General features: G+C 42.0%; 1 protein-coding gene across 1 annotated transcript in view; it reads right to left on the bottom strand.

Annotated features, from left to right (window-relative positions):
- Positions 1-17,103, bottom strand: part of LOC126234552 (uncharacterized) — a 279,428-nt gene extending 262,325 nt beyond the window's left edge. Inside the window, exon 1 of the mRNA XM_049943256.1 lies at positions 16,827-17,103. Coding sequence (XP_049799213.1) covers positions 16,827-16,884 — 58 coding nt within the window. The 5' untranslated portion in view covers positions 16,885-17,103. The remainder of the gene's footprint in view (positions 1-16,826) is intronic.
- Between the last annotated feature and the right edge of the window lie 9,199 nt (positions 17,104-26,302).

Genomic DNA, 26,302 nt, shown 5'->3' with positions numbered 1-26,302 from the left:
AGACAGAATACCAATAACGGAACCCAGAGAGTCAAATTCAAGGGCAAAGTCGGAATTCGTAAAGCAGCTCGGAATGGTAGGGTGGGGCGTACCATTTACGACGGAGCCGCAGGTGCTTTCTCAGCCTGTTGCTGTGAGCGGTTGAAGCCACGTGCGGCGTCTTTCATGCCTCTGGTGGCGCTCTACACTCATGAGCTGCAAACAACGTCGAGTTGCTATCGATGTCGTCCGCTGCGCGGGAATATTAAATGGAGTATCAAGATATTAGGAACCTATGATAAATAAGTAGTGAAGCGGAGTGTAGCAGATAAAAAAGTAAAAATAGACTGAAGTACGTGCCATTGAAGTTTACTGCTCAATGGTAAACAAGCGCTACCAATACTGTATGGTAAGATGTAGAACGAGACGGAGAAAGTCAAAAGAGCGAACAGTTGGCTGCACTGAGGAAGATTCATTCTGGCAACAATAGCCCTTGGATGCGCCTATGCCAGTTCTCAGTAATATCGATTTTTCCATGAGTGCTACTCCGGCAAGTTATGCAATTAGACCTTTTGTGAAGTTCGAAAAATAGGATAAGTATACTGACATAAGTGATGTTGTTAATGCAGATCGTGAACCTTGCCTGGATAGCTCAACCGGTAAGACCACTGCCCTCGGAAGGCGAGGCTCTCAGTGTGAGTTACTGCACTATTGGCATTTTTAATCTGCCACGAAGTATCACTCCCATGTTGTTATCTGCCGTTCTGAATATGACAACGTAAAAATTGAATTAGGAAGTAATAGGACTTACAATTGAAGGGAAGAAATTTAACAACCTGAGATTTGCACATGACATCGTAACAGTGGAAATGCACAATGATCTGCAACGAACTGACGCATTGTGCAGGGAATGGCAATTGAATCTCAATGTAGACAAATGTGCTGCGAATACATAGAAAGAAAGATCCTTTATCATATAGCTACAATGTAGCAGGTCAGCAAATGGAAGCAGTTAATTCCATAAATTATCTAGGAGTAGCTATTAGGAGTGATTTAAAATGGAATGAACATATAAAGTTGATCGTCGGTAAAGCAGATATCAGACTGAGATTCATTGGAAGAATCCTAAGGAAATGCAAACCGAAAACAAAGGAAGTAGGTTACAGTGCACTTGTTTGCTCACTGCTTGAATATTGCTCACCAGTGTGGGATCCGTACCAGATAGGGTTGATAGAAGAGAGAGAAGATCCAACGGAGAGCAGCATGCTTCGTTAGAGGATCATTTAGTAATCGCGAAAGCGTTACGGAGATGATAGATAAACTCCAGTGGAAGACTCTGCAGGAGACAAGCTCAGTAACTCGGTACGGGCTTTTGTTGAAGTTTCGAGAACATACCTTCACCGAGGAGTCAAGCAGTATATTGCTCCCTCCTGCGTCTATCTCGCGAAGACACCATCAGGATAAAATCAGAGAGATTAGAGCCCACACAGAGGCATACCGACAATCTTTCTTTCCACGAACAATACGAAACTGGAAGAGAAGGGAGAACCGATAGAGGTACTGAAAGTACACTCCGCTACACACCGTCGGGAGGCTTGCGGAGTATGGATGTAGCTGTAGATGTGCTAATGGCAAATTGTTTTGAAGAACCACAGACGTTGGTACCGGACGTCATTTCGGAATGTCAGGCAGGGAGACTGAGCATAAACGTTTTTTAAGACAAAAGTTATCTTAATAAATAGAAAACGGGGGAAAGTTACAAATCCAAATCACAATTCTGGGCACTGTCAGAGAATACACCTACTTTCGATAGCTTTTAAATAACACGGGAGACGTAAGATCGGAAATCTTGTGATGTATGAAATCTAAAAAATTACAGACATTTGGAGGGCATTCAACTATCTTCATGGTCAAAGACGGCAGTAAAATTGAAAAAAAAAAGAAAATAGTTTGTGATCAGTGCGTCCTGCTTATAACTTAGGCTACGAGACCTGGACACTTTAAAAACATTACAAGACATTAACTTAGAGCTACACAGCGAGGCATGGAAAGGCTTATGTTGGGATTTACAAGGAAAGACAAAAACAAGGCGCAGAAGACATCAGACCAGTTAACGACGTAAAGGGCGCCCTGGAAAGAACAGCCATTATTAAGTTACAATAGACTGGAGATTTTGCCAGCAAAAGTGATGTCAGTTAGCAAAAGCGATGGCGGAATGACGTCCAAGTGGCAAAGACCACGAGAAGAATGTCGGCTGATGGACAGAGACCTGAGGAAGAAAGCTGTAGAATGCGGACTGACTATCGTCGAACACCGTTACGCACGGAGGAAGAAGTCGTAGGCATAGCTAAGCTCAGTATTGGAGAACGTACATGATTTAATGATACAAATAACTGACGATGACGATGATGATGGTGAAGTATCAGCCTCACAGTATTTATATGAACAGCACTTGAGTGACTTCTTCCGATTAGCCTTTATCTGATCATTTATGCTCGAAAACTTTTAGATACACATTTTACGAAATGCTACTTTGTTTTCCGAGCGTGTCTAGGAGTTCACACATTTATACGAAACAAATAAATTAGTATGTGAAAAATATTCATGAAAGAAACGTCTTTGTTACGAATATACCAACGAACCAAGAAATATAATACGCGAAACTGGTGGGAAAAAGTAAAAGTATGCCACCTATATTGTTTTTGGGTTACTTCTTACTCGCTGTTGCAATCCTTTCAAAAGGTAACGTCTCTTCAACTGGCTCGAAGGGAAGGGAGACACTGTAAATATGAAAAAAATATGTTGTCTGTAGGACAGACTATATACTTCTGTGAAGCCAAATAATAAGCAGCTCATATCTCTAAAACCATATCATTAGTTATTGGTGCGACTGGACGTATTCTCTGTCTTCGAAGTTTAAGTTAAACGTGAAATGTTCAACGTATGGTCACGAGGAATGGCCGCGTGATTTCAGGCACTATGTCACGGATTGCGCGGCCTCTCCAGGAGGTTCGAGTCCTCCCTCGGGCACGAGTGTGTGTGTTGTCCTTAGCATAAGTCAGTTTAAGTAGAGAGTAAGTCTAGGGATCGATGACCTCAGCAGTTTGGTCCCTTAGGTATTCACACGCATTTGAACATTTTTTTCAACGTATGACGTAGAAGTGAATGTCTTCCACAAGAATAAACGTTACGAGCAGACTAGTGATTTCGGAATACCCTGAGGAAATCAGTTAATGAAGATAGTTGACGTGTGGAAACGATTTGGGTATATCCCGTGCCTGGGAACCAGGAGATCGCGGCATAGACTCTCGGTTGAACGACGGGTTATTCAGTCAACTTTTCAACGTTGCCTTCACCTCCCAACGATGTGACGAGTCACCAGGAAGGACTGCTCGTTCAGAGTCAATGTTAAGCCGTAGGGACCCTTCATCCGGTTGGGTAACTGGTGTAGATTAGGTTCACGCAAGTTGTCGAACTGTTATCCAGTTGAAAAACTTGCACCAAGAGCACTTATCTACGCGAAATTATTAATATCAAGTACATAGAGGTGGGATAGTGATACACGCATAGCCAGATCACGGTAGTACCACGTGCACAAGGTATAAAACGACAGTGCACCGACGAGGCTCTCATTTGCACTCTGGTTGTTCAAGTGAAAGTGGCCCCGACGTGATTATGTCCGCATGACAGTAATTAACAGACTTTGAACACATAACGATAGTAGGGGCTAGACTCATGGGACATCCCATTTCGGAAATCATTAGGGGTCCGCAGCTCGTGGTTGTGCGGTAGCCTTCTCGCTTCCCACGCCCGGGTTCCCGGGTTCGATTCCCGGCGGGGTCAGTGATTTTCTCTGCCTCGTGATGACTGGGTGTTGTGTGATGTCCTTAGGTTAGTTAGGTTTAAGTAGTTCTAAGTTCTAGGGGACTGATGACCATAGATGTTAAGTCCCATAGTGCTCAGAGCCAATTAGGGAATTCAATATTGCGAGATCCACAGAGTCACGAGTGAGCCGATAATAACAAATTTGAGGCATTACCTCTCACCACGGACAACGCAGTGGCTGACAGCCTTCACTTAACGACCAAGAGTAGCGGCGTTTGCGTAGAGTTGTCGGTGCTAACAGACAAGCAAGACTGCGTGAAATAACAGCAGAAATAAGTGTGGGACGTACGACGAAAGTATCGGCTTGGACAGTGCTGCGAAACTTGGCGGTAAGATTTACTTTCATTCCAATCCATCCGTAGTGAGGAAGTCCTCCAGGATGTAGAAAATGTTAGAAAAACAATAATACATGACAAATATTTACAACTAAAACAATATAGGCTGATGTACCTTCCACAGGTCCCTAATAGAATGATCGCCATTTTGCTAACAGCCGACATCGCCTGCGGCGTCTCTCCTCGGCTCGTGACCACAGCGGATGGAGCCAACGACTGAAAAACCATGGCCTGACCAGATTAGTCCCTATTTCTGTTGCTATGAGCTCGAGCGTTCGAGTTTAGCGCAGCCCCACGACGCCATGGATTAAGTTGTCACCAAGGCACTGTGCAAGCCGATACTACCTCCATAATGGCATGGGTTGTTTACATCTAATGGACTCAATCCTCTGGTTACTTGGAGACGATTGACAGCCGTTCAGAGACTTCATATTCCCAAACAGCGTTGGAATATTTATGAATGACAATGCGCCGTGTAATTGGTGCACAGTTGTCCGCAGTTGGTTTGGATGATTTTGCCACCCACATCACTCAACATGAATCCCATCGAACATTTATGGTACTTAACCGACGTGTCTGCTCGTGCACAATATGCTGAACTGACAATACTTTCGAAATTATAGATACCTATATGGGCAGTACGGCTCAGTGCTTCTGCAGGGGGTTTCCAACTACTTGTTAAGTCCTTGGAACATCGACCTGCTACACTAGGTCGGGCAACAGGAGAACCGACACTATATTACGAGGCTTACCATGATTTTTGTCACCTCATTGTAGATATGGATAGAAACACGGTACTCCTGAATTTAAGGGTATCAAGTTCTGCCGTACTATGTAACTATTTGTGCATTAACAGTTGGCATCCTACACGTTTCCATTAAAGAAAATGACTCCTGAGTAACAGATATCCAGGAACATGTCGAAACACCAGTAAAGACTAGCTGTGCAATGAAATGCACGAAGCAGATTTACTTTCGATGTATGTTTGGGTTATGCTCTAGCAATGTAGTACTGAACATCGGTCTGTACTCCTGTCATCGAGCATAAATAATCTCATGCAGTGGTAAGACAAGAGATTTTTCTTTACCTCTCTCCCTCATAGTTTCGTTTGTTTTTCTGTTTCACTTGAGAATTTGTGAAATTATTCCTTCTTTACGCCAGATATAGTTTTCTCTCTGCCTTCCTTCATACCAACAAGTTCTGTCTATTTGATATCTCGATCCCAAACGGAGATCACCACCACAGCTTTTCAGTCGTGCTTGGGTAGCTCAGATGGTAGAGCACTTGCCCGCGAAAGGCAAAGCTCCCGAGTTCGAGTCTCGGTCCGGCACACAGTTTTAATCTGCCAGGAAGTTTCATATCAGCGCACACTCCGCTGCAGAGTGAAAATCTCATTCTGGATCACTAATGATATTTACTGTCAACGACTGAGACGTCTTACAGACGCAATACAAGAACAACGAGCGGGAAGATTCAATGAAGTGATGCCACTCCACGATAACGACCCCCCCCCCCCACCCCGCATTCTACTACACTGACAAAACACGATGTGCAGGAGCTGGGTTGGAAAGTCATTCCGCAACCACCTTATTCACCTTTTCCGCTCTCTGACGGACAGCTCATTTTTTTTGATAAAAATGCGCTCTGAACGTGGCCCGACGAGTTCCTCGCCTCAAAACCGTGTGATTTCTAAAATTGTCGAATCGAAAAGTTACCCCAGCATTGGCAGACTGTTGTAAATGGTGAAGGAGAATACATTATCGATTACTAAAGATTCCTTTTTATGTGTATCTGTTGTGTTTATTAACCTTATGGAAAGAAGCTAGCCGGCCAGGGTGGCCGAGTGGTTCTAGGCGCTACAGTTTGGAACCGCGCGACCGCTACTGTCACAGGTTCGAATCCTACCTCGGGAATGGATGTGTGTGATGTCCTTTGGTTAGGCAGGTTTAAGTAGTTCTAAGTTATAGGGGACTGATGACCTCAGAAGTTGAGTCCCATAGTGCTCAGAACCATCTGAACCATTTTTTTTTTAAAAAGCTACGAACTTATACACCTACCAAATAATATGTAGCAGGGATGAATTAATTATTGAAGACCTGCTGGTCCCCAGTTCAAGAAGGTGCCTATGTTCACCAGACAGGAAGTGGAAGCTGTCGTTTCAAGAACAGCAAAGAAATATTGGCTTATGATGCCAACGAAAGGAAATTTATTTTTCATCAAATCACCATAATGGTTGCGTTTACCAGAGCTCCTATATGTAAACACAACCACAACGCTGTCGTACATTCACAACTCACTAGCTTACCCTCACAAGCCAAACTGAAAATGGAATAGAAGGGTTGGAGAGTGTGGCGGGAGGTACAAGAGGCATGGACTCGCCTGCTCTTGGATATGATCTCTTTCATCCCGACGATGAAATCGTTTCCGCAGTTAAGGGCAGTTCCTGTAAAAACCAGTTATATAACACGGACGCTGACGCTAAAGGTAGCTGCAAGTAATTAGTTTATAGACGGAGCGTGATACAAGAAATCAGAAGAACACGGAGAACAACCGCTCGCAGTTCTCCCTTTATTAATTTTCGCACAGAAACGACGAGGCGGGAAGCAGTAAGGACTTTCTGGAGTGTACCGAGCGTAGAAATGTGTCACTGTGTTGGAGAAAAGGATTTTGTTTTGCACGATAGAGAGCGAGATTTCCAGCAGAAAAGTGGGCCAGTATTATCAAGACTGAGAGGAAATTGCCTCTCTGCACAATTACAGCAAAAGGAGAATGCAACTAAGAGAGGGAGCATCGGAAGTAAACGGCACTAGACACAATTTTGTTGAGAGCCCGGACGACAGGCGAGAAGAAGATAGAAAAGAAAGTTCAATCCACAACCGGTACAGCAGAAATGGGACAAGCTGCTAAAACTTTCAATAGAGTTCTTGTAGTATAATCTTAAAATGAAATCAGTAAACAACGTCGACGGAAAATGAAATACACTTTCTGACGAATGAAGGGAACGTGCTACTTGTGAAATATTTACACGTTTTCTCACAACGAGCTATGCTGCATTTGATTTAAGACACAGAAGTCTTAATTGCCATTAGCTGGGTTGAATCCCCCAATAGTCCCACTGACGTTGTACATGATTGACAATTCGTACAGTACAAAAGGTGTTTAAATACAGGTGTTAAGACTATTATAATGTAAAAATTAATGAATAAAAATGGCTCTGAGCACTATGGGACTTAACTTTTATCAGTCCCCTAGAACTTAGAACTACTTAAACCTAACTAACCTAAGGACATAACACACATACACGCCCGAGGCAGGATTCGAACCTGCGACCGTAGCGGTCGGGCGGTTCCAGACTGGAGCGCCTAGAACCGCTCGGCCACTACGGCCGGCATTAATGAATAGTCAAATTGGCCAAAGTAGCTGTATTTCTTTAACTCGATCAGAGACTCCACGTTAAGGTTCATATTCTGGTGTATATCAATGCTATGTCATATGGTATCTTCCGCAGTTCGTGGTCTAGGGGGCACTGGATCACGGTGTCGCGGGTTCGATTACCGGCGGGGTTGGGGATTTTCTCTGGCCGGTGACTGGGTGTTTGTGTTGTCCTCATCATTTCCTCCTCATCATCATCATCATTCGTGAGAGTGGCTGGATTGGACTGTGTAAATAAATTGGACTGTTAAAAAATTGGGAGTTTGAACGGATGCTGATGCCCACGCAGTTGAGCACCTCTCAAACCAGACATCACCATCATCATGTCATATGGTATACGGAGTAGCTACAGACTGCCACAGAGGAGCAACGTGGCTAGAAAAAGTTCTCAGCCCTCTCCAGCTGATAGAAATATCATCAGCCGGCCGAAGTGGCCGTGCGGTTAAAGGCGCTGCAGTCTGGAACCGCAAGACCGCTACGGTCGCAGGTTCGAATCCTGCCTCGGGCATGGATGTTTGTGATGTCCTTAGGTTAGTTAGGTTTAACTAGTTCTATGTTCTAGGGGACTAATGACCTCAGCAGTTGAGTCCCATAGTGCTCAGAGCCATTTTTAGAAAAATCATCAAGTATGAATGTGATGTTTGTGTTAAGATCACGAATGGTCATCACTTTACCAATTAAAATATGTTACTGTCGGCCTATGTCAAGCAACGACATTGCCCCTCACATATGTTATCCACCGGCCGGAGTGGCCGAGCGGTTCTAGGCGCTACAGTCTGGAACCGCGCGACCGCTACGGTTGCAGGTTCGAATCCTGCCTCGGGCATGGATGTGTGTGATGTCCTTAGGTCAGTTAGGTTTAAGTAGTTCTAAGTTGTAGGCGACTGATGACCTCAGCAGCTACGTCCCATAGTTCTGATAGCCATTTGAACCATTTTTGAAATGTTATCCAGGAAAGTATTTGGTCTGAAAGCCGACACGCTTATGTGTATTTGTCGCCAACATAGCAGCTGACAACAGAAGTTACGAGCGTCTAGTGTGCTCTTTAACCATGTGCGGTGGCTGCTGTACGGATACTAAGACGGTTAAGGAAACTGAAGTAACGCAGACATTGCGGAAGGCAAGACAAACGTTTTGCTAGCGCTCTGCTAAAGAACTGCGGTCACCACGCTAACCATTAGACTCAACTGTCTATAACGTTCTTTCTCATGTAGACCGCTACAGTCTAACTCCCGTGTGATTCCCACAATAACAATGTGACGTATACTATCCTTTGTTCTTGAGCTACTTCCCAAATCCTTCGTTTGCGAAGACATCTCTTTGGGTCTACTAAAAATAATTTTAAGCCACTTTGGGCTGTTTAGCCAAAAAATGTCAACAACATAAGAGTATTGCAGTGTTTGTACAACACTATATCCGGACAGCGACCATGGCGTATGGATCTTTTGGATGTAGATTGACAAGTACCCAGTAGCACGATAACAGTATGAAAAATCGTGATGATAGCATCTCATTTGTTTCGTTCCATTAACTCTGAAAATAATTTCTTACGAAAGTTCCTGTGCATTAGTGTGCAGACAGAACTCTCAAACAGGGCGGTACCAGTTAAAAGTTTCAAATAAGGGATAATAAATTGCCTACAAAATTATGGGGGGGTTTTTGAATAATGAGAAAGCCTAAGTTTCAATGTTCCGTCGATGTATGGATCGTTACTGACAGCGCAAGTAAACAGATAGGAAAAGGAAGTGGGGAAGAAATCACCTGTTGAGGAACAGTTCAGGCAGTCGCCTGAAGGGCTTCAGGGAACCCAAGGGAAAGGTAAATATGAATTCCTTGAAAGAAGTCATATTCCTGCTTTAGTATGAAAAGTAGCTGGTATTTATGTGTAGTGCCATGGTTCTGGTTCTTATGTTTACAGGCTATGTATTTAACACAACTTGCATTAATGTACGCCAGGAGTAATCAACTTCTTCACTACCGCCCACTTTTGAATCCCTGTTAACAGCAAAATTTCGATACCTCCAGATGGGTCCACAGTAATGGTGATTTATAATAATAGGGAAGTAACTTCACTTTATAAAAATTATGAAGCGAAATTACAGTAAGCCAAAGCGTATTATAATATTACAAATATTTACCAAATACTTTATGAGAAATAGTTACGGAAACGTGATTAAATTGATTTTAAAACCACTACCATCTACGCCCCACCATGAAAGCTGGAGCGCCTACTAGTGGGCGGAGGGAACCAGATTGACTACCACTGATGTACACCATTTTAAGCTTTCCAGTACGTCTTAATGATGTAGTATAATTATGGTACAACATAAACAGTGTCTCGTAATTGGTAGTGAAAGCTGTGTGACATGAGTGTAAATATACAACAGAAGCAAAACTTTCAAGTCAACAAGGATCTGCAAACGAGGCGTTTGTGAGCCAACTTTCAATGTGTGTTGACGAGTCATCACTGACTGCTCAAAATGGCTCTGAGCACTATGGGACTTAACTTCTGAGGTCATCAGTCCCCTAGAACTTAGAACTACTTAATCCTCACTAACCTAAGGACATCACACACATCCATGCCCGAGGCAGGATTCGCACCTGCGACCGCAGCAGTCGCGCGGTTCCGGACTGTAGCGCCTAGAACCGCTCGGCCACCGCGGCCAGCCATCACTGACTGCAACATGAAATGTTGCCTAACTGAGTACAAATGTGAATGCAACGTAAATTTTTCGACAAAGTGCCCATATAATTTCGTTCAAATTGGAGCCATGCCTTACCTTATCAAGATATACAATAGTGCTTCAGTGGGCTACAAATTACAATTCACGCACGCTCATACTGTTCAGAGATCTGCTCTAGCATCTGAATGCAAAACTGTACTCGTCTCTGTGTTCTTTCAAACACCCCACGGATCATCCCATAAATCAGCTCCTGTTGTTCAACGTAATCAACGCCAGGTCTGAGAGCATCACCTCTGACATGACATCAAACAAAAAAATCCATAGGATAGACATTGTAATGACTCTTACCTCATCAGATTTTCGTAATTCAACAGAAATGTTCGATACTTTATAAATTGCTGCTTAACTGAAGTTAATTATTATACTTAAATTATATATTCCACATCTAAAGATAATTTTGTACATATCTGATCACCAAAATACTATTTCTGTAATAAATTAATTTTATTTTTCATATCTATACACTTAGCAACATCGATCTTGAACCAAGAACATTAGTAATCACAACTGTTAACTTAAATTTCTGATTTCATTCTTAATTGTGTTAATTTACTATCAATAATGCAATCGACTATTATAAAAAGACAGGAAGGTGATAGTTATTATATTGTCAAAATTTGCAGCCTCAATTAAAAATTATTAGGCATATGAATTTTATATAATTAATTATTACCGGAAAACACTATGTAAATTGTACTTGTAAAATAATTTCAGTTAAGACAATCATCAGAAAAGTAATTTGTACTACATCCTGTTCTAGAAGGGTGTGGAAGCTATGTAAGTAGTATTTATAGAAATTTTAGGCACCAGAGGCGCCAAAATAGTTTCAATTGTTGTCAAATGGTTCAAATGGCTCTGAGCACTATGGGACTCAAATGCTGAGGTCATCAGTCCCCTAGAATGTAGAACTACTTAAACCTAACTAACCTAAGGACATCACACACATCCATGCCCGAGGCAGGATTCGAACCACGACCGTAGCAGTCGCGCGGCTCCGGACTGAGCGCCTAGAACCGCTAGACCACCGCGGCCGGCAATTGTTGTCGATATTGGTCAGTGTAACTATCAGGTTCTATGTGTTGTATCGGGCGAGGTGGCGCAGTTGTTAGCACAATCGACTCGGATTCGGGAGGACGACGGTTCAAACTCGCGTCTGGCTATCCTGATATAGGTTTTCCGTGATTTCCTTAAATCGCTTAGGGCAAATGCCGGGTTGATTCCTTCGAAAAACGGCACTGCTGATTTCCTTCCCTATCTATCTCTAATCCAAGTTTGTGCTCCATCTCTAACGACCTTTGTCGACAATACGTTAAGCACTAATCTACCGGTCATCCACCTCTTTGTCTTGTGTTGAAATATTGCATAATGCATTTACTTAACAAGTGGTATTGTAAAAAGTGTCAAGAATTTATGAATAAATACAGAAGATGTCAAAAAGCAACAGTATTTCAGTGACTTTTACTGAAACAAAAAGACCTTGGATCTATTAATAGGAAGACATAAACGGGAACCGACACCCTAGACAGCGAGACAGCCATAGCAAGATAAGAAACATGTATCTGCTAACATAATATTTCTGCCCTTATCAAATTATATAAACTCCGAAAACACTATAATAGTTAGTTGGACGTAGGATATTTACTTTCTGTACTTCTATGAACATTTTGAAAGTAAGGGATATGAAACACTATATCGTCTTCGAGGACAAGAGACAGGACCTGAAGACGTAGCCATCGTTTACATTATTGGTGCGTTAATTATCTTCTTACATCGATAGCAATACATGTCGAAACCTCACTATGCCATCTACCACTTTACTCTAGAATGTTCTATAATTAAAATTTGAACCCAGCTAGATAGAGACATTGAGTTCATATTTAAAATGTATTTGCACTAACTAAGACAATATCTCACGTTAGTGACTGTTCGTAACGACACATCCGCAGTTATCTCGTAAACAGCTGGTTTGGCGACCTTTAGTTACTAGAACGTTTACACTTCGACTATCGCAGACTTTCACTCACGCTTATTTTCACTGTAAATATGATAAACCATTTATCTCTTTTTCTTGTCCTCTTATTGTATATCAGTAAACCCCTGATTTTTTAAAGAATCGAATTCCGTTGTATAAACTGTTTCAGACATCTGATTACTAATGGGTAAGTGTGTTAAATATGCATTAAGCATGCAAGCAAGAAAAAGCTTAGGAAAGGTTTAAAATTATTCATCAAGCTTGACAGAAATCGCTAAGTCTTCTCTTTATTAAATAGTGGATGAATACAAATTGGGTTATTTTGCGCTGCAGTTTATGTAAAAGCTCGTTTAGCACGAATCTCAATATTTATGACGTCGTATCTCTTCAGCTAAGTGTCGTACAATGATATAATTTTGGACGTAGATTCAGTGATACACGTAGGTACTGTGTGCAGAGTGCATTGCGAAAAGAAGTAATAAGTGAAAATGTCAGGCCTGATGTTGAAGTTTCCCTGCGCTCCTTTTTAAGGAATAACCTAGTGTTTATGACTTGTGAACTATGTGTCGTGCGGTGATATAATTTTGCAGGAACATTGGGTGATATATGTAGATCTGGCTGCATAGTGTGCTACGAATAGAAGTAATGAAGAAGTAATAAACTAAAACCTCATGCCTGTTTTTCCAGCCATTTCAAGCAGCCGCCAGTTTCTCAAGCATGTAATTGTTTCTCCTGAACTATGTGCTGTACAATGACATTATTTTTCCGTTACATTAAGTGATGTATGTGGATACTATGTGCAAACTGTTGTGAATGGAGTTAGTAGTAAAGAAGTAATAAACTAAATCGTCATGCCTGACCTTGCCGTTTTACTGAATGAACGGCGGAAAAGTAGTAAGCGATAAACTTCTTTCGTTTTGTCTCTTGCTAGTGGACGAGGGGAGCAGATGAGGGGATATCAGCGAGAAAAAGTTTGAAATTATGTGTAGAGTTGGCTGGAAGTCGCTGAGTGCTTTCATTCTCAAAAGGGGTAAATATAAAGTCCGGGCATTGGCAAGCCGTCAATTACCTTGCCTCGAAACAAACACACGTTTTCTACCTGTGATACGTGTCTTATTGTGTTATACCTCTTGATAGGTAGTTTATTAAAATGCTTTAAATTTTTATATTTGGTCAATAACTACGCGAAATATTGAAATTAAAATTTTTGATGCCCCTGGAAGCTGTCAGATCGGCAACCTGCAACTCCCTCAGCGTACCGTACCCCGTTTTGCTGGATATTCGTTTAGTAGTACAGACTGTGTCCTTCACTTCCAGATAATGGAAACATAGTCAGAAGTAGTGGCAGCAGTATTAAGCCTCTTGATGGTATATGTAAAACGGCACAGCTGTTGAAGCACAGCTTAATAGATTTTCATACATATTGCTGTTTATATTAGCAGTCGTAATCAAGCGACATTAAACAGCAATTCTGTTAAAACGCTTGTAGCGCTCTACGATCCAAGCGGCATTGTGGAACGAAGAACGTTTAATAGTGTTTTTAATAAAAATACAGAACGGCCGTTGTAGCCGTGAGAACAACCACAACAGATGAGAATTTTTGTATATAGAATGAAGAAAGTACGTCCACCACGAGGATTTTGTCAAAACATTAAAATACATGGTTTCCTTTGTACCAGTGTCCCCTAATTGTTAACACTTTTGGTTTTTTTCTGTACTACCAAACAATTTCGGTATATGGCCTTTCTCAAACGCTCTGCTAAAAAGTTTTTACCTAAACAATGTTCGTGCTTCAGTACATCAATTACCAGCAGGCGCTAAACACAACACAATTTATACGGAAGAGGAAAACGAGACAGATGGAAAAAAGCTAGTAACCTATTACTTGTTTCAAAAGTAATTGCCGTAAATATTAATATATTTATGAAACTCTGAGACATGATGGTCAATGTCTTCAAGTAAAATTGTTGGCGGCTGCCAACGAGACTATGATTGTTCCCTGGAGTGCAACTCTTTGTCCGAAGCAAGTCGACGGCCACAATGTATTTCTTCAGGGCTTCGAAATCATAAAAATCTCTGGGGAGAGATCAGAACTGTCTGGAGGATATGTACGGTGTTCCCAGCGAAACTTCTGCAGCACAGCAGGAACAACTTTGGCGACATTTGGGCGGGCACTATCCTCCAACCGAATGATGCCTTCCGTCAACCCACCGCTCACTGACGTTCTGTAAAACATTTCCACAATTAAGACACAGTGGTACGTCGACACACTGGAAAAATTGGAGCACGCTGTAAATTCTAAACGTCCAGGGCGGCATCATTGTGTTGCAGAATAATGCCCACCCACACGATGCCACGGTTGGTTCGACTACGCTGCAGACGTTTCGCTGGGAAGCCCTACACATCCTCTATACTGTACCGATCTCTCTTCATACGCTTTCCATTTCTGGAGCTTTAAAGGAAGACGTTCGTGGCCGTCGGTTTCCATCGAACGAAGAGGACCACACGTGGGTAACCATGGTTCCGTAGGTAACCGCAAACATTCTTCCGTGAGGGCACTGACCACGTTGTCTCACAGTGAGACAAATCTATAAAGAGTTTCGGTAACTACTTTTGAAGTAACAGTTTATTTACCTTTACTCCATGCGCGTCATTTTCATTTGACTGCCACTTATATGTTGGATGCGGTAACTTACAGCATACATTTGTTGGCTGTAGAGTCATCAAAAATCTGTGGTGCTAAGCTACTGCACCTAGCAAACGTTGTGTGTTGTTTAGTCCGTGTTTTAGACTAGCTGACAAGTGCTGTAGTGAAGACATGATATTGTTCTTATGAAAACGGTTTAACGCGGTACTTGAAACTGCTATTGTACAGAAAATAAATGAAAAATTGGCAGTAAAATAGATCATCACAGTTCTCTTGGACTCGAGGAAGGTAGTATATCTTCTCGATCGGAGGGAGATTTGAAATCCACCCTCCACACGGGTGTGAGTCCGGTCTCTCTTCTACAGTGTCATATCGCTAGGCCACCTGTGAATGGAGAACTGGACTATTGCTACAGTTCGTCGTCAGTTTGTGGTTATGATTGCGACGTTTCCAACGGCTCTCTACTCTTTATCTACAGTTTGAACTGCTGACGTTTTGAATTACATTAATCATCTCATGCACCATCTAAATATAACAATTTGATCGTACTGTGTCGAAAATTGACCTTTTAAGGCCGTTGCCGTGTAAAAATAGACGTTAATGCTTACAAAAATTTAAAACAGTGACTAATGAACGTTAATAACGCCGTTCTCGGTTTACAATGAGCAGGTTCATTTCCGAAGGGCTGTTGACCTTTAAAATTACTCAGTTCATGTTGTAGACGAGATTTTTGCTGTTTGTGAAAGTTCCTTGCTCACATTACTCATAATTAATGATAACACAATGTATATTGCATACACTGAAACTTTAATGCTTTGCAAACTTTCTAACATTTTTGTACGTATTGTAACTTCTCTGCGAGACACATTGTTTGGCAGTGTTTCGTCTTTGTAAATCGCCATCTTGGTACGTAAATATCCTTGTGGTAATAATATTTAGGTGTGTGCAAATGGTGATCTGCACTGTACGTATCAACAAATTTCTGGAAAGTTTTGAACGTTTGTTGCTATTCCGCACAGTATGTTATTACTCAAAACAGTCAACAGTGATATAAAAAGTGGAAAGAATTTCGTTCCGAGAATATAAAAAAATCTCCTATTATCTTTGAAAGTTGTTTTCATTGTTTTAATCCATCGTCGGGTGCAATTACACTAAAATATAGCATTTTCACGCGTTTCTTGCATTTATGTTTCTTTTTTTTTCCCTGTTAGGTAATCCACCACCTCAAGGAAATTGGGCCAGGAGAAACAGTCAACGTGGTATACGTCAGATGTAAGTTTAAATGTAAACGGCCGCCTGATGATCAACTAGATTCCAACGAAACCAGTAACGTCGCTAATTGCTCTAAATATATCGTATTATTATTGAAGTTTTTTATTGGGTTTTGTGTCGATAATTTAGCTGATTTAAACAATTCGACACTGAATATATGCTTTTTTTAAATTAATGGTTAGGTTCAATTACAGTAACGTAATTACTTTTCTTCCATCGTTTTCAGTTGTAGGTCACCACCACAAGTAACCTGCACCACAGCGAAAAATGGTCAACATTCCATTAGCTAAATGGAATTTCAAACGTGAACAGCAGTCTGATGATGAACTTGTCGGTTTGAAACCATTAATGGCATTATCTCCTCTTAATGAATAGCATCGTTAACAGTGGTCCATTGCTGTTTTAACCTGTATAGACAATTTGATTGATTCAACAATCAACATTTACTTTCAGCACTTGATAGTCATTTTACACACAGCCCTGTAAGATCTGTAAAAGCAGTTTGCAGCTGCAGAAGACAGAGGTACCCTCCAGTGCACTCGTCAGGCATAAGTGCTTACCTTGGAGCGCGGCGAGCAGTATTACTGCTGTGACGATCGGCGGCAGCATGGGTCCCATCACGACCTTCGCTCACATTCCTCGACTTCTTCGGCTTTCTCAGCGTCTGGCGCCACGCGTCCCAACTGTCCGCCTCCGAAATCTGCGCGCTAGGACGCCGGTCCGCTGCTCACGGGTTTTTCCCGTCCCACTCGCGGAAGCCCGCCGCCGCCGCCTGACCGTAGGCGTCGTCGCTGGCTGCACTGGGTGACGTCACGTCTGCTCGCGACGGCGTCCGCACCGACACTGGCGGCGCTGCCCCCACGCAGTCTGCCGCCTCGACGCCGCCGGAGGCGCAAACGCGCATGCGCGACGCTCTCCCCACCACCGGGCTCCCCTCCTACTCAGCCCCTACACTCTAGCGTTTCTGCTTGCTATACTTGACAAGTAGTCTGTTATCTGACAGTTGCAGCAACTGTTTCAAAGAGGCATTTGGCATCCAAGAGCTGGTGTGGTCAGAGCCAGTTTAACAATTCCACACCGGCGTTGAGAATTGTGTTTCTCGCTATGGGGCGGTGTGGGTGTTCATGCTTTCCTTCATTTGACAGGGCTGCTTTTCTTGATTATCACCGTACCCCAAGGGTCATATTCAAATGATTACTATTTTAATACACTGAACTTTTATTTTGACAATAGCGTAAGTACAACCTTTTAAAACAACAGGAGATGACACAAAATTATTTTACACTAAATAACTCACAAACTATGAGGCATCTCGAAAATGAGATTTTCACTCTGCAGCGGAGTGTGCGCTGATATGAAACTTCCTGGCAGATTAAAACTGTGTGCCGGACAGAGACTCGACCTCAGGACCTTTGCCTTTCGCGGGCAAGTCTCTACCAACATTTTTTTTCTTTAATTCTCAGTTTGTTCGTTTTTGTTCGTTGAACCTGATCGAGGCGGACGTCGTAAGACACCCTTTTTAAGTCCGTTGTTGATCTATTAACTCAGTTTTTTTTTATTACAGAGGGCAGATAACCCTCTGACCGAACACGCTGAGCTACCGTGCTGGCTATCAACTGAGCTACCCAAGCATGAGTCACGCCCCGTCCTCGCAGCTAAAGTTTTGAAGGTAGGAGACGAGGTACTGGTAGAAGTAAAGCTGTGAGGACGGGGCGTGAGTCGTGCTTGGGTAGCTCAGTTGGTAGGGCACTTGCCCGTGAAAGGCAAAGGTCCCGAGTTCGAGTCTCGGTCCGGCACACAGTTTTAATCTGCCAGGACGTCTTATGAGGCGTCTCATTTACTCAGAAGTACTCTCACTGAAGGGTCACACGATGTTGTAATCATAGCTGTTCGTTGCACCTGGATCATAGGTAGTACATCATGTTTATTGTGTTTCTTGTAGCATAACTGGTAGAATCGAGCATGAGCCACCGGTAGGATATGTCGCTCAATGGGAGGATCTAGCATGAGCCGATGGGAGGATGTAGTGTGAGCCGCTAGCGACACACGCCGCCATGAAAGTGTTAAAGCCCTAGAGGCAAAAGCTGTCGCTCTCTGAGAGGATTGCCAGGGGCGCAACAACTATAAGATTCCTATGTGGGACGGACCACAATCAGTAGCGGACATCTTGGACTCGAATGGGGCACCAGGGATGCAAAGTGCCAGATTTTTATACATTACGCATCAAAATTTGCAGCTAAAACTGACCCAAGTGAACATGTACGAGGGAAAAATGATAAATTACTTCTGTGCAAAAATGTTCTCAAACCAGTCCTCAGTGAAGTGCTAGAATAAAGCAATCATGTGTGTAGGCTACAGATTCCTCGACGTTCGCCGTAGGGTGATTGGGTTTTGGGTTCCGCTGAACAGGTCAGGAGTCCACTACACGCAGGAGTAGGTTTCGCGGTTAGCATGGGCTGCGTGGCGTGGACTGGGTGGGTTTTTAGGTTGGAGGGTCTCGCGAAAACACAAAAAGGGCTTGAGTCTCAAAAGGTGCAAGCCGAACAAAGGCAGAACGTAGATGCAGGAACCATAGGTAATACAGTTTCAAATTGACGTAGCTGTGATGGGAAAATATCAAAGCTCCAATCACTGATAGAAAGAACTGATGCTTAAATACGTATAGGCACTGAAAGGGCTGAAACCCGAGATAAGTTCTGCCGAAATTTTTGCGAAGAACCTAACAGTGTTCTGAAACGATAGATTAAACACAATTGACGGTGACGTGTTTATTGCTGTTAGAAGTAGTTTATCTTCAATTCCTTTGAGCTAGTATGGACAGAGGTTATTCTAGGTAACGGGAATAAAATACTACTGGGATCCTTTTGCCGACCTTCCAATTCAGATGATAGAATTTCTGTAAAGTTCAAAGAAAACTTGAGTTTAATTTTTAACATGTACCCGACTCATTCAATTTTTAATCCACCCTGCATATATTGGCGAAAATACGTGTTTAAATCCGGAGGTACGCATAAAACATCATCCGAAATTGTGCTAAATGCATTCTCTGAAAATTATTTCGAGCAGTTTTTTCATGAGTCCATCCGAACAGTAAACGGTTGTAAAAACACACTTGACCTCTTAGCAATAAAAAATCATGAGCTGGTAACAAACATAAAAACAGGTACACGGATTAGTGCACACAGGGTTGTCATAGTGACACTGATAAATTGTTACCCCAAATCCTCCAAAAGTAAATCATACCTATTCATCCTAAAATAAATTACAACTATTCAAAAAAGCAAATAAAAATTCACTTGACGACCTTCTGAGAGACAATCTCCAGTCCTTATAAATTAACAATGTAAGTGTGCACAAGATGTGGCTTGAATTCAAAGAAATAGTATCGGTTGCAATTGTGACATTTATACCAAACAAATTAACAAATCACGAAGCTGACCTCTCCCCCCACCCTCACACCCCCCACCCCACGCCCCGTACACAAAACGGTAAGAGCACCGTTGCAGAAACAACGAAAAGAAACAAGCCAAATTAAAACGGACGCAAAATCCCCAAGATTGAAGATTGGCGGTCTTTTACAGCAGCTGGAAATTTAGTGCGGACTTCAATGAGAGTTGTTTGCAATAGTTTCCACTACGAAAATTTGACTCGAAACATGGCGTAAAATCCAAAGAGATTCTAGTCGTACTTGAAGTATCAACATGCTAGCAGCAAGACACAATCAATGCCTTCTCTGCGCAATACGAGTGGAAATACTATCGACGACTGTGCTGCCAAAGCAGAGTTACTGAACACAGCCTTCCGAAATTCCTTCACAAAAGAAGGCGAAGTAAATATTCCAGAAATCGAATCAAGAACAGCTCAAATGTGAGTAACGTAGAAATAGATATCCTCACGGTAGTGAGGTAACTGCAATCACGTAACAAAAGCAAGTCTTCCGGTCCAGACTGTATTTCAGTTAGGTTCCTTTCAGAGTATGCTGATACAATAGCTCCATACTTAACAATCATATACGACCATTCGCTCGACGAAAGATCCATACCCAAAGACTGGAAAGTTGCAGAGGTCAGATCAATATTCAAGAAAGATAATAAGAGTGATCCACTAAATTAAAGTCCCATATCATTAACGCCGATACCGAGCAGAATTTTGGAACATATATTGTATTCGAACATTATCCATTCCCTCAAAGAGTACGGTCTATTGACACACAGTCAACACGGACTTAGAAAACATCGTTCTTGTGAAACACAACTAGCTCTTTACTTACATGAAGTATTGAGTGCTATTGACAAGGGATTTCAAATTGATTCCATATTTCTAGATTTCCAAAAGGCTTTTGCTACTCTACCACACAAGCGGCTTGTAGTGAAATTGTCTTCTTATGGAATATCGTCTCATGATTTCCTGTCAGAGAGGTCCCAGTTCGTGGTAACTGACGGAAAGTCATCGAGTAAAACAAACGTGATATCTGTCGTTCCCAAGGTAGACTTAGGCCCTTCGCTTATCCATATAAACCATTTAGGAGACAAGCTGAGCAACCGTCTTAGGTTGTTTGAAGATGATGCTGTCGTTTATCGACTAGCAAAGTCATCAGAAGACCAAAAGAAATTGCAAAACAGGCTAGAAAAGATATTAGTATGGTGTAGAAATTGGCAATTGAATCTAAATAACGAAAAGTGTGATGTCATCCACACGAGTGCTCCAAGGAATCCGTTAAACTTCGAGTACACGATATATCAGTCAAATCTAACGGCCGTAAATTCAACTAAGTAACTAGGAATTACAATTACGAACTAATTAAATTGGAAGGAACACACAGAAAATGTTGTGGGTAAGCCTAACGAAAGACTGCGTTTTACTGACAGGACACTTAGAAAATGTAACAGACATACAACAGAGACTGCCTACACTACGCTTGTCCGTCCTCGTTTAGAATACTGCTGCGAGGTGTGGAATCCTTATCAGATAACACTGACGGAGAAAATCGAGAAACTTCAAAGAAGGGCAGCACGTTTTGTATCATCGCGAAATAGGGGTGAGAGTTTCATTGAAATGATACAGGATTTGGGGTTGACATAATTAAAACAGAGGTTTCTTTCGTTGCAGTGGAATCTTCTCACGAAATTTCAATCACCAACTTTCTTCTCCGAGTGCAAAATATTTTGTTGACGCCGTCCTGTACAGGGAGAAACGATGATCATAATATAATAAGGGAAATCATAGTTCGCACGGAAAGATATAGGCTTTCGTTTTGTCCTCGCGCTGTGTGGGATTTAATGCGAAGGTGGTTCGATGAACCCTCTGCCAGGCAGTTAAATGTGATTTGCAGAGTATTCATGTAGATGTAGGTGTAGAAGTAGGTGTATGTCTGGGATTTCATCCCAAAGCCCTGGATGGATTTCAAGCTAATTTGGCACTGAAACTGCAGGCCTCATGAGTGTCAGCACTGTGGGGTCTTTACACCCTACTAGCTCCAATAGTGGAGATAAGGACAAAACGTGTTTTTTGTGTTTTTTGACATCCCCTAGCGTACAGGATGCCCTTCACGACAGGTATGCGGGAACAGTATCGGCCTGCCTAATCAACCAGCATGTTAAACTATATGACAGTGGCAAGAAACAGTTTCAGGGCCCCAAAATGTAGGCTGGCCTGCATGACAGATGTGTTCTCGGGGTGGGATCGGCCTGCTTTATTGAACTGTATTCCAGAGGCTACACGTGATGATGGGCATGGGTATGGCAGGTTGAGACTGACTGAAGAGGGGGTGGACAGAGGGAGGTGGTGGAATAAATAGACAAAGAGGAGGAGATGCGTGAGGCAGATAGAAGGTGCAGAAGGGTAATAGGCAAGTGGAAAAGGATGAGGGGGAGGTGGAGATGAAATGAGAGAGAGGAGGAGGATACAGTCAGAGAGATGGGGTGATGTAAATGGACAAAGACAGGGGAAGGAGGAGCTGAAAATGCAGAGTCAGTGGGGAGGAGAAGATAATTAGACGTGTACTGATGAGAGGAACATATGAAGGGAAGAATATGTGGAGACAGAGGGGAGAGAGGAGAATATGTATTCAGTATATATGTCGACGCAGGCATGGGCGAAGCCATGGGGAAAAGTGGTAGTAAAGCAATAAAGCTAAATTTTTGAGAAAAAATAAACCACTCTCATGAACATCTTACCTTCAGTGGTTCACAGTACCAACGCTGCAAGGCCGTGGTGGCCAATGTAACAGGGCCACATCAATCAGTCAATACGATAGCTCCCCATGCATCGACTGAAAAGAGAGCTGTCCATCTTAGGTCCCATCCACATCTGCATCTATGCTCGGCAAGCCACTTTACGGAATATGGTAGAGTGTACCTATGACACCATTCTCACTTTCTACCATTTTTGTTCTACTCAAGAAAGGTGCTTGAGAAGACCGGTCGATAACCTTCAGTAAGATCTCTCTTTTTTTTTATTTTCTAGTGCATTTTATTTCACAACGACCACGTGGGACGAAGTAATTTGATTGTTCTTCGAAAACGCACTCGGGATTTCAACAGTAACTTTCTCCTTGAGACGCTGAGCCCGTTTTGTAACGACTACCAGTAGAGTTTGTTGAGAATTTCTGTGGCGCTCTCTCGCCTGCTGAACGACCCTGACACTAAACGCCCTGCTCTTGGTTCGATCCTCTCTATCCCTTCTGTTAATGCCGTTTGGTAAACGTCCCATGCTGATAAGCAATACTCAAGATCCGATGTATCAAGTGTTTTGTAAGTCACTTTCCTAAGATTCTTCCAGTGAATATCAGCCTGGTATCAGCTTTTTCTGCAGCTAGATTCACTAAATATACCATTTTAGATCGTTCCAGACTTTAGTCCTAGATATTTTACGGTAGCTACTGTTGCTAAGGATTTTTCACCAACAATGTAGTCGGACAATAATGGACCTCTTCATCTTTTTAGGGGCAATATTTTACACTTCATAATGTGGGACTGGTTGTTGACTCTTCAACAGCCAGTTCCTACACCAGTCATCGATCCTCAGTCCTGTGGCGTTGCAACCTTTCTATTGACGAGAGCATCGTCTCCAAGAAGTCCCACGGAAATTTCGACGTTATCCTCTAGATATACCTTGCAGACAGCTATTTTGTAAGATTATGAACCCAGTAACTATTTATATAGGTGATTCAGCTGGCCTTACAGCTGTGTTTTATAAAACCAGCAACGCCTTTAAACACCACGTGCAACATTTTCATTTTCTCTCGCTCACTACGTGAAAACTATTTTTGTTAGAGAAAACATGTACAGGAACTTTTCGTAGGAACTTAAATGTAGTAAATTTTTGCACTAGGATGAAGTTTTGAATTATTCAAGAAAAACGAACAAAAATTACCTTCAAAAACTTTTTTTTAATAACTTGAAAAACGTGACCTCCAACGGAAACGTATTCCAGTATAAAATTTAACGACATTAAATTTCCTAGAAAAACGTACTGTTCATTTTTCTGCACGACTAACGGTTTACACAACATTCAGTGGTAGGTGCAGCTGAATTAGTAAAACATACTGCTTGAGAAGGACTGAGAAATATGTACAATTTTTAATAAAGAAAAGATATTTCTTGTATTCGTTTAGCTTTCAAAGCTATATGAAAACTCTAAATCAGTGGTGGTCAATGTCAAAAAGAACTCAATGGCATTTTTGACATGATTAGTCTCTTGTAGGAGAATCAATACCTGGATTAAAACTGGTTAGTTTGAAAATTTGTGTTAAGGACTATGGGACCAAACTGCTGAGGACATCGGTCCCTAAGATTAAACACTACTTAATATATCTTAAACTGCTAAGGACAACACACACAACCATGACCGAGGGAGGACTCGAACCCCCGACGGTGGGAGCCGCGTGAACCGTGACAAGAAGCGATAGTACGCGCGGATACCGCGCCCTGCTAAAACTGGTTAGTTTTGGCCTCAAATCACTGTCTGCAGTCCATCTAATCCTGCACTTATTCTTCAAAACAGTTCAAGTTGAAGAGGGTCGTTTACATAGATAGGTTATCGAAGACCATCAAGTGTCTCTACGCATTTTGACAGATGCTGGATACTCTTTGCGATCACTTGTCCAGAATGGAACCAATGGCTGTTTAAAATAAAATTATTTAAAAGTCTGGCTATATGAGAGTTTAATTAAGAAGTCTTCTTCATTTCATGACTTTTCAGTTTAAAGTAATTTTTTAAGGAATCTTCTTCAAAGGGACATCTCATCCATTGGATTTCGCCCCCAGTTTTAGGGAAGTAGCTCCTAAAAGACACATGAAATGGCGATACTGCTCTAGTGAGTACAGTTAGTAGATTCCTTAGTCATAGTAATGAATAATAATCTATAGTTAAATTAGAAGACAAGTAATTAAAATAAATTACTGTTACTTTGAAAAACGAGCTGTTTTAGATAAAGTTACTGTTCAAAGAAAATTAGTGTTTACAATTTGACCTATTAAAAATATTTTCATAAAATTAAAGAAAATAGATAATTATTTATATCCTTAGCCTGGACGCTAAGAATTTGGGGTAATCTTTTATGGTTGCAGCTGTTTTATCACTTTTGTCTTTATTGGTTTCCAGAATATCATGTAAAACTAAATAAAGATAAGTCAAAGTTACCGTGTTCCACTTTTTGAGCCAATTGTCAAAGTTTAGTTCTCTGGTTGGTCATCAAAGTATCGGTTTTCTGCGGTGAATCAGGTCACTTTGTGCAAATGCCGGGATGGTTCCTTAAAAAAGCCGTTGTTGCATCCTTCCCCTCAAGCAGTAACAAATCCGAGCAAAGCTCTCTCATGCACTAATAATTTCAAGAAAAGCTCCATCTCTAATAACCTTAGCTGTGGACGGGACGTAAAACTCAAGTCTCCCTTCATTCCTATTTGTTAAGTCTGGTTATTAAATGAGCACATTCAAGCGTGTCGTTCTTGTCAGGAGCTGTGTCCTAGAAACTACCTCGACAAATTACGATCGGCCTGAGGCATGTTGTTTGTTTACGCCATTAGCAGCTGGCCAAGGCCGCGCGCGAGCACTGTAGCTCAGTCTGTAGAGGTTTAAAAATTCCAGCCACCTGGTTGCACATGATATTGGTAGTTTTTAACATTAAAAAAATACTGGCAGCTTCTTTTGATGTATTTTCGTGAGTATAAAGAAAAGGGCAAGTTTCCACATTACAGTGTAGCCAGAAAGTATTTCAGCTCTTATCATTCAGTACTCACTGACCTAGACGACTGTAAACCCTGAAGCTCCCTAAAACTTTAGCTTGTCTTCCACTCTCGTCCAGCGGTCACGGCCCAGTACCAAAATGCCTGCGACTAAAATGTAGGCCGCGGCTCATGGGTTGAGAACCGCTGCACTGTATAATTGATTTGGCAGTCGTGTATCACTCCCTTGGCGTACGCAGGAAATTATCACGGAGATTCCGACGTTATCCGCTATATCATTTATACCGGGTATTAAAGACAGGAATTTCACTTTTTTGAGAGGTGTTAGCATGCACCGCAAACAAGATAACAATGTTAAACAAATGTTGTTGTTGTTGTGGTCTTCAGTCCTGAGACTGGTTTGATGCAGCTCTCCATGCTAATCTATCCTGTGCAAGCTCCTTCATCTCCCACTACCTACTGCAATCTACATCCTTCTGAATCTGCTTAGTGTATTCATCTCTTGGTCTCCCTCTACGATTTTTACCCTCCACGCTGCCCTGCAATGCTAAATTTGTGATCCCTTGATGCATCAGGACATGTCCTACCAACCGATCCCTTCTTCTAGTCAAGTTGTGCCACAAACGTCTCTTCTCCCCAATCCAATTCAATACCTCCTCATTAGTTACGTGATCTACCCACCTAATCTTCAACATTCTTCTGTAGCACCACATTTCGAAAGCTTCTATTGTCTTCTTGTCCAAACTATTTATTGTTCATGTTTCACTACCATACACGGCTACACTCCATACAAATACTTTCAGAAGCGACTTCCTGACATTTAAATCTGTACTCGATGTTAACAAATTTCT

The sequence above is a fragment of the Schistocerca nitens genome, chromosome 1, assembly GCF_023898315.1.
Source record: "Schistocerca nitens isolate TAMUIC-IGC-003100 chromosome 1, iqSchNite1.1, whole genome shotgun sequence".
Lineage (NCBI taxonomy): Eukaryota > Metazoa > Arthropoda > Insecta > Orthoptera > Acrididae > Schistocerca > Schistocerca nitens.
This window is presented reverse-complemented; position numbering and strand designations above follow the sequence as displayed.